The sequence below is a fragment of the Haliaeetus leucocephalus genome, unplaced genomic scaffold (genome assembly GCF_000737465.1).
Source record: "Haliaeetus leucocephalus isolate CR32 unplaced genomic scaffold, Haliaeetus_leucocephalus-4.0 Scaffold484, whole genome shotgun sequence".
Taxonomy (NCBI): domain Eukaryota; kingdom Metazoa; phylum Chordata; class Aves; order Accipitriformes; family Accipitridae; genus Haliaeetus; species Haliaeetus leucocephalus.
The window spans coordinates 6,317,808-6,325,651 of NW_010972920.1; the positions used below are offsets into that span (position 1 = coordinate 6,317,808).

General features: G+C 44.0%; 2 protein-coding genes across 2 annotated transcripts in view; one reads left to right on the forward strand and one right to left on the reverse strand.

Moving 5' to 3' along the window:
* Nucleotides 1–540: 540 nt before the first annotated feature.
* RPL7L1 (ribosomal protein L7-like 1) lies at nt 541–4,667 on the forward strand. Its single transcript, XM_010575559.1, has 7 exons — nt 541–570; nt 710–818; nt 2,671–2,834; nt 3,017–3,154; nt 3,420–3,529; nt 3,770–3,982; nt 4,250–4,667. The coding sequence occupies exons 1-6, from the start codon at nt 557–559 to the stop codon at nt 3,976–3,978; spliced, it is 744 nt and encodes a 247-aa protein (XP_010573861.1). The 5' UTR covers nt 541–556; the 3' UTR covers nt 3,979–3,982; nt 4,250–4,667.
* Nucleotides 4,668–5,849: 1,182 nt separating this feature from the next.
* The window catches only part of MAD2L1 (MAD2 mitotic arrest deficient-like 1 (yeast)), a 2,421-nt gene continuing 426 nt past the window's right edge, over nt 5,850–7,844 (reverse strand). Inside the window, exons 2-5 of the mRNA XM_010575608.1 lie at nt 7,572–7,718; nt 7,318–7,438; nt 6,581–6,684; nt 5,850–6,317 (exon numbers count right to left, since the gene is read on the reverse strand). Coding sequence (XP_010573910.1) covers nt 6,145–6,317; nt 6,581–6,684; nt 7,318–7,438; nt 7,572–7,718 — 545 coding nt within the window. The 3' untranslated portion in view covers nt 5,850–6,144. The remainder of the gene's footprint in view (nt 6,318–6,580; nt 6,685–7,317; nt 7,439–7,571; nt 7,719–7,844) is intronic.

Sequence of the window (7,844 nt, forward strand, 5' to 3'; positions counted from 1 at the left end):
TATCCAAGTTCAATACCAATAAATCAATACCGCCACAGAGGGTGTTATGGCAGAAGTACGTAGCTCACCCCGTGCCCGTACCAAATACCAGAGCGCAGCACTCACAGCGAGCGTGCACAAAACCAGAAGTACAAAAACTTACACAAGGTATACGAGCTCTGTACCAATACCGAATGATACCAGATGTATACCCTCAGGCACTAGTAACCTGGTATACGGTGCTCCGCGTAGGACGGTCTCCTGCCGCTTACGAGAACCCCCTAACGGCCGGTCCCAGATTCCAGCAGAGAAGCCCAGAAAAATGTAAAGAATACCTTCACTCCTTTAGATGGTCCTTGTCTGCTCCCGCAGCGATCCGACTGAGGCGAGGAGTCCCTCCGGGAAATCCCGGGGGTGCCCCAGGGACCCCCGTTCTCCGCGGGTCCTGCAGCCGAGCGGAGCGGGTCCCGTCGGGTAAGAGACGAGGAGGGGCTGCGGGCAGCCCGGCCCTGGGCTGGGCGGCCATGACACCGCCCCGCGCATGCGCGGCATTCCCCCACCCTCGGCTGCCGGCGAAATGGCGGAAGAGGAGTGAGTGAGGGGGAGCGGCGGGTCGGGTATCCGCCGCCATCCGCGGGGACTGCGCGGTCGCGGGGCTGGGGGTGGCGTGTCCCGGGGGGGGGTCGGGGTGCGGTGCTGCTGGATGTGACCGGCTTCTCCCGTCCCGCAGGCCGAGGCGGCGGATCCCGCTGGTGCCGGAGAACTTGCTGAAGAAGAGGAAGGCCTACCAGGCCATCAAGGCCACCCAGGCCAAGCAGGCGCTCCTCAACAAGCGGAAGGTAGGGGCCGGCCGCGGGGGGATCCCCGGGGCAGCGGAGTCGGCGTTGTCCGGCCGGCTGGGAGAGCCTGGCTGCAAGGGGGCTAAGCCTGGGGTGGATCTGCAGTGCTGTTGCGGCTGTCCGTGCTTGTGTTTCGGAGGAGGGAATCGTAGCTCCGTGCAGCCGTACGAATGATCTGAGTGGTCAGCTTCCTCCGCGAGGGGGATGCCGGAGCCCTGCGGGGGGGGCAAAGGAGGGAGCCAGCTCGTTGCTGAGACTCGGTATTGACACCGTGACGATCCTCTGGGTTATCTCTGAGGGGAACTTGAGTTCATCTCTTCGGTTGTTGAGCGTCTTCCCCGCGTGTCTCCGAGCCCTGTAAAGAGGACAGAACTTTCTGGCGTGTTATACCGAAACACAAATTTATTGAAGAGTTGTTCCTCTTAGATTAGTGGTTACCAGGGTGCGTGTGTGCATGGCCAAATGTGGTAAAACGTAATGCTGCCGAGTCGGTTGTGCTACCGTAGGATTACGCTGTCTGAAAGCAGTTCACCTTTGCATTGTAAAACTTCATGGAGACAGTGTGCCTTTCTGAAGGTGCGTTTAGAGTTAACTAGGTAGATAAATCTGTTAGAGCATAGGCAGGTCATTGTGAAGCCTTTTTCTGTGTGTTAGGTGGCACATGTTGCTCTCTGTGCTCGGTGTGTGGTTTCCAGACTGGCAGAGCACAGCAAACCTTCCTATTTCAGAATTTGAGACCCGTTCTGCTGTATCTCAGCTAACGTAGCAGGTGCGTGTCTTGGAAGTGGCTTAAAGCTTTCCCAGTGAATCTGGTTTTGTGGAGTTGGTGGAATTATGTGCAAAACTCCTGCCGTTTTGGTTAGGTACTGTGTTTATGTTTTTAACTATATGAATGGCTTGCTGTATTTATGAGGTGGAAGGGGAAGTATAAGCAATAATGTTAAATTGCCACCTTTTAAGATTCTCATTAGAAAAATGACCCTAGTGATGAGATTTTGATCGGGTCTACCTGCTTTGAAAATTCAAACCAATTTTATGGGTGATTTACAAGGTGAAATGGGACAGAAGACACATAACATTAAATATTTCAACTTTAAAATGGCCTAATAATTTAGTCAGTAGTGTATCCGAAATATTACTGGGTAGCTGCCATGCACATTCAGCTCCCATTCATATGAGAAAGAGCTATGGTGGATGTACGTGTTCCTGAGCTAAGGATAGGCATTTAAACATCTTTTTAATTTAAAAAAGCTTTAAATTTTCCCATGATTCTGAAAAGACTTTTTAAGTGAGCTAGATGTTTTGTGTTTAAATTAGTAATACTTAATAGTTATTTGAATGCTTGGATTTTTTTTTTGTATGTGTGCCTTTGTAGAAAAGGACTTTAAAACCAGTTATTATCTGTTGAATGGTAATTTTGAGTCACACTAGGGTATTGCTATAGCATCTGTTTTACCCAGATACATATGTTGTTTCTGGCCTTCCCAGTGATTGGCTGAGCTGTGTATGTAGTTGTGAAGATCTGTCTGTCTGTAGCTGCAAATGCTTCTATTTGATTTCTTCTATGCATAGAAGTATCCTGGGTCTCACTTTGTTTGTCCTAATTTATTTTTTTTTCTGAGGAAAAATTCTTAGTTCACTGTTCATAAATTATAGCTAGGTGCTTGTAAATTCATATGTTGTCCTCAGTTCTGTCTCCCCTGGGCTTAGATTATCAAATTTATTTTTCTTCTTACTGCCTCCAAAACTGAAAGGGCATAGTTCATCAAGTTCTGAATTTCATTTGGCCTTGGAGATGCAAACCTCTGAGACTCTTGGGAAGGGTGATCATTTCTTATCCTTTTGTCTTTAGCACCAGAAGGGGAAACAAATCCAGTTTAAACGCCTTGAGGCTTTTGTTCGAGATTCATGGCGCAAACACCGAGATGACATCCGGCTGAGGCGCATGGAGCAGAGACCTGGACAGACGCCTGTACCTCAGGAGCACAAACTAGCCTTTGTTGTGCGGATTGTAGAGTAAGAAAGTTTTGTTACTCCTTACCTTTATTATTGTTACTACCTGTAGCTGTCACATAATTTCTAAGCAAAGGAAGGGTGATCAACCCAGACATGTCTCCTTGTAGGTAATCTGAGACCTTTTGTTGCTGTATTAGAGAAACGTGGTTACTAATACTAAACTAAATGTTTTTCTGACTCAGTATTAAGGGAGTGAGTAGGAGGGTAAGAAGAGTGATCGAGTTGCTGCGGCTGAGAAAAAATTTCACTGGAACATTTGTTAAACTGACTCCTTTATCGCTGAAGATGCTGCGGATTGTGGAACCTTATGTGGCGTGGGGGTAAGTACCAGCCCCGTGACTTGATAGCAGTTTGTATGTAAATATTGTAGCTTTTTGATTCTCCCTCTGGTATCACAGATCCGTAGCTGGCTTTTCCAGTAATGGTCAAAACTTTGTCAACTTCTATCTAAAACTTGTTATTGTCCCTTTTTTCATTGTTCTAAAAATAACTTGGTTACTTTCTCACCTCTATACAAAGGAGTAGGATGAGACTTTCGGCTGTATCATGTCTCTCTGCTACAGAATCTGATTTTTGTTTTTGCAGACACCCTAACCTGAAATCTGTACGAGAGCTCATCCTGAAACGGGGTCAAGCCAAGATAAAGAAAAAGAGAATGCCTCTGACAGACAATATGCTGATAGAGGAGCATTTAGGTGAGGAAGAGGATGAGAAAATTAAGTGAATCAAGGAAAGAGGCCGATGTGGAGAGTTTGCAATCTGACCTCAGAGGGAGGGGAGGGAGAAAAACCTTGCAAGACTTGCAGATGGAGAACTGGCTTTTCTGGAGTAGCATGAGGAAAGATAATACTGTTGGGCATCTTGTGTATATGTTGTACGGGGCGTGCTTTTTGTTTTGTTTTTGGTTTTTTTTTTTAAAAAAAAATTCTCTGCAGGGAACTATGGTATTATTTGCCTGGAAGACCTTATTCATGAAATCTACTCAGCTGGGAAGTATTTCAAACAAGTCACAAACTTTCTATGGCCGTTCCATCTGTCAGTAGCTCGCCATGCTTCACGTAACAAAGTGGGTTTCCTGAAGGAAATGGGTAAGCCTGGCTGCAGAGGTGAAGCAATCAACCAGCTTATACGTCAGCTGAACTAGTCAGGTGAGGAATGTCTGTTGTGTAACTTTTAAATCTTGCCCTTTATCTGGTTTCCTAAGAAAAACTATACTGCCATCGGAGATGGGGGGAGGGGGCACCTATGTTTTTGATTCTTCACTCTACAGAAGTGACCCCCAAGGTAGGGGAAACTAATGAAGAGGGTGGGTTCCATTAGGTATCAGCAAATCCTATTGGACACCTCTACAAAGGCTTGACTTCTGGGAGATTGCATTAATGTGACTTTTTTTTTCTTTCTTTTTTGTTCTGCAGGGTCTTTGTGAAAACTTCAGGATTTATAACCTGTTCCTTTTTGCATATAGTTTTCGTGGACATTATCTCTATGCAATGATATACTTAAATCTCTTGACTGTTGGTGCGTCTATAAAAAAAGAAAAAATATGCAGACTTGGAGATGGACTTGGAGCTGGTCCTTCTTAAAGAAGAAGATAAATTGTATTTGGTACAAGAAAGAAGTGACTTGAACTTCCTGGAGCAATCTGGCTTCTGTACCTCTGTAAAATAAGGGTGGTTTTTATACTCACTACTGCTGGCTCTGTACAAGTCACTTCCTGATCTCACCTTTGGTATGAAGCAGTGGTTGTCAGTTCCTTATTTAAATTTCTGTTACAGTTGACTTGCGCTCACTGCCTTGATCCAGTCCTCCTCAGGGGCAGTGCTTTGAAGGTGCACCTCCTAGGTGTAAAGGGGTAGTGCAGTCACCTGTTTAAGAAAATTGCAGACAGGCAGAAGAAAACACTAGGTATTCCTCTGTTACTGCAGTGCAAGCCCTAGCAGTGAATAATGTAATATTTTTTTGGAAGTACCTAGATTGTATGTGTTTTAAAAAGCTGTGATTTTGTGCTGCTGATTTACAGAAGGCTGCCTTTTCAATTCTGCTAGATTGGGACTGCTGGAAAGAACTATTTCCTGGTAGGAAAGCCCAGAAACTTTGTAATATAGTGGTGGAGTACTTGTAATCAATATTTTTTAAATAAACTTTTGAAATTACACTGTTACAACAGTAAGAGTCATATATATATAACTCTAGAAGAGTGAGAAAAGTTAAATACTCTGGCTGAAGTGCATTTGGTAAAGGAAATGAACAAAACCACAGAAGTATCTGAAAGTTCTATTAACACAGTTTTAAATCCTAAATTTCTTCTGGTACAAGATGTGTGAAGAATGCAGGAAGAGTCAGATGCTATTTAACAAATATGGAAGGCGCTGTGCTTAATCATTAGGTCACTGTGACCTATTTATACTGTTACTTGAAGACTTAAGTGCGGGAAAACTACTAATCCATGACTGGATTTCATATTGACTCAAAACAAGTGTTGTACAGACTCAGAGGAAACAGTTGAAGTAACAGTAAGTAGGATGCCTTTCGGGTACTAATTCTGTGACAGTGATAAATTAAGACGTAGCGTCCATAAAAACATCTAAAATACGAAGTACTACAGACTTGGAATTAGATAACACTATACAAGTTCAAACTTTATTTGTAAAACAAGAATACAAACGTAGAAAATGCTTGACAGACACTAGAGACGTACACCGACTTAGAACACCACCACCATCCCCACAAGCAGAGTCCAGCTGTCACTAATGTACAAGGCTTCATATAGTTAAGATTTTCCTTAAACAGCTGCTTTCATTGTAAAGAGGTACAAGTAACTTCAGAATTGTTCTGTTGATTCATTTTAGAATTGTTTCTGGTAATAAAACAGCCCAGGCTTTTAACATGAAGAACTGGCATGTCAGGAGTGTGATTTTTTTTTTTTTAGTGCCAGAGAGAACTTAAGCCTGCTAATAGAATGCAGTTTATAATAATAAAATATGAAATTACAGGATCTGAACACAATTCTAGCAATTGATCCTAGGTTTAGACAGTTTTTCTAGTGAACGTGGTAGTTTAACACACCATTAGTTTAGCTCGTACAGATAAGTAAGAATTGAACTATTGTTATGAATCTCTTATTTAGACCTGTTTAAAAACAATGCCAGCTTAGTCTAGTGTTACACCACATTATCCTAGGCAACCATGTTGCCTTTTTTCTGTATCATACTTCAGCAAGAGCAACAGTAATGATGTGTTCATAACTCAGCTGCACTAGGAACAGAAACTATACAAGGTGACAGGATATATACAACACCCCCACTGTGTCTTAGGGGAAGGAATCCTTTTTGTAAGCCACCATACTGTTTACTTTGTGGATTGTAGTAGTGAAGGAACGAAGACGAACCTCTTCCGAATTGGCTATGAATTGTGGTCCTGACTCTTCCCACTTTTCTGGCACTGCCAAATCTTTATCTGTGTATATCAGCAAGTCAAAGGCACCTGTAAGCAAGTGGAAACAAGTTAACAGTAATGCATACATAAGAAGATGGCATATTTGAAGTTAAAGTGCATCTTCTAGAAGGCACCCTGAGTTCTATCCTGATCTCAGTCTAACAAAATGCTCTCAGAAATGTAATGATATATGACATGTAATAATTAAAAAACCTTAGAAAATAGCAGAAAGTATTTTCTAAAAGTGGAAAAGTTGTTGAGATTTTCCAAAAGAAGCATCTGATTTCTTTAGTGAAGTTAGGAATACTCACAGGCAGTTTCCAACAGTGGCAGAAAAGTTACTGTGGCAGTTATTTGTCTGATAACAGATCTAATTTCATCCTGAATAGCCTTCTGAGATTTCTCTCGTGGTGCACTGGAAAAATAGGAAAACTCTGTTAAGAAAGCAAGCTTCTACTATACTGACAGTTTTCTTTAAATACAGTTCTCTCTGTTAAGCTCTGTTGGTCTGTTTGCTACAGAATTTTTTTATAGTAGTGACACTCTTTTAAGCCCTAGGTAGACAGGCTTAGAAATATTAAGTGATAGTCAGTTTCCCTTTATTGTTGTTTGTGAAGCTTCACAGTACTTGTAAGGAATGTTACATTTATTCTCAGTCCGGAATGGATGAGAACATTTTGGCATAACAACAGGAAAGCTGTAGTTCTTCAGGGCATGTACCCAATACAGGATTTTATGTACTTTGTTGAAGATTAAAAATCAAGTTTTGATCTGGTGCTTTAAAAAAAAAAAATAAAGTCAACACCTGAGGATTATGTATACTTCAATCATATAATGACTGGTTTACAGACAAACAGAAGGAATAGCAGTAAGAAAGATAGTAGGTTTGGTAAGGTTTGAAGGAACGCCTTCCATGTTGATACTGAGAAAAGGCCGTCTCGGCTGCTCTGAGGAACCAGAACGGTGCTGATGCGCGTGGAATTTATCTTGTGCCTGCGCAGCTGCTAGGTAGAGGGAAGAGCAGGCCTAGAGGAACACTGTTACTCACCTCTCATCCTTTGCAGTTTTGTCACACTCTATGTCAAACTGCCACCGCTCCAGAACCTCGTTGTTTTCGATACTCGAGATGACCACCACCAGGCGCTGCACAATGCACTTGTACAGCCACTCTGAAAGAGGCCACAGCGGTTACTTGCAGTGCGAGAGCGACAAGAAGCATCACCAGAGACACAACAGGAGGGCACAGCAGCCTCCCGCCAGCTGCACTAGCTTGGCAGTTTGAAGAAGCGCCCCCCCCGCTACCTTTCATCTGCTCCACCACATTGTTGAGGTAGTTCTTCAGCTCGGGGTCGGTGGTGACGAGGAGGGTGAGCCCGTACTTCTGGACGCGGGTGAAGGTCTCGGGGGGGTAGATGCCCCGCTGGTAGAGGATGCTGTTGATTCCATAAGCTGCAACACGCGGAAGGGAGAGGGGGGTGGGCAGGAGATGGGTGCGTGAGGCGGCCGGGCCGCCCCTCCCCGCCGGCGGCCATGTCGCCCCGCAGGAGGCCTACCAGCCGCACCGTCCTCCCTCCC

Coding starts and splice junctions, on each gene's coding strand:
- RPL7L1 (XM_010575559.1), top strand. Junction 2,835..3,016: donor TTTGTTGTGCGGATTGTAGA/GTAAGAAAGTTT, acceptor TTTCTGACTCAG/TATTAAGGGAGTGAGTAGGA. Junction 3,530..3,769: donor GCTGATAGAGGAGCATTTAG/GTGAGGAAGAGG, acceptor AATTCTCTGCAG/GGAACTATGGTATTATTTGC.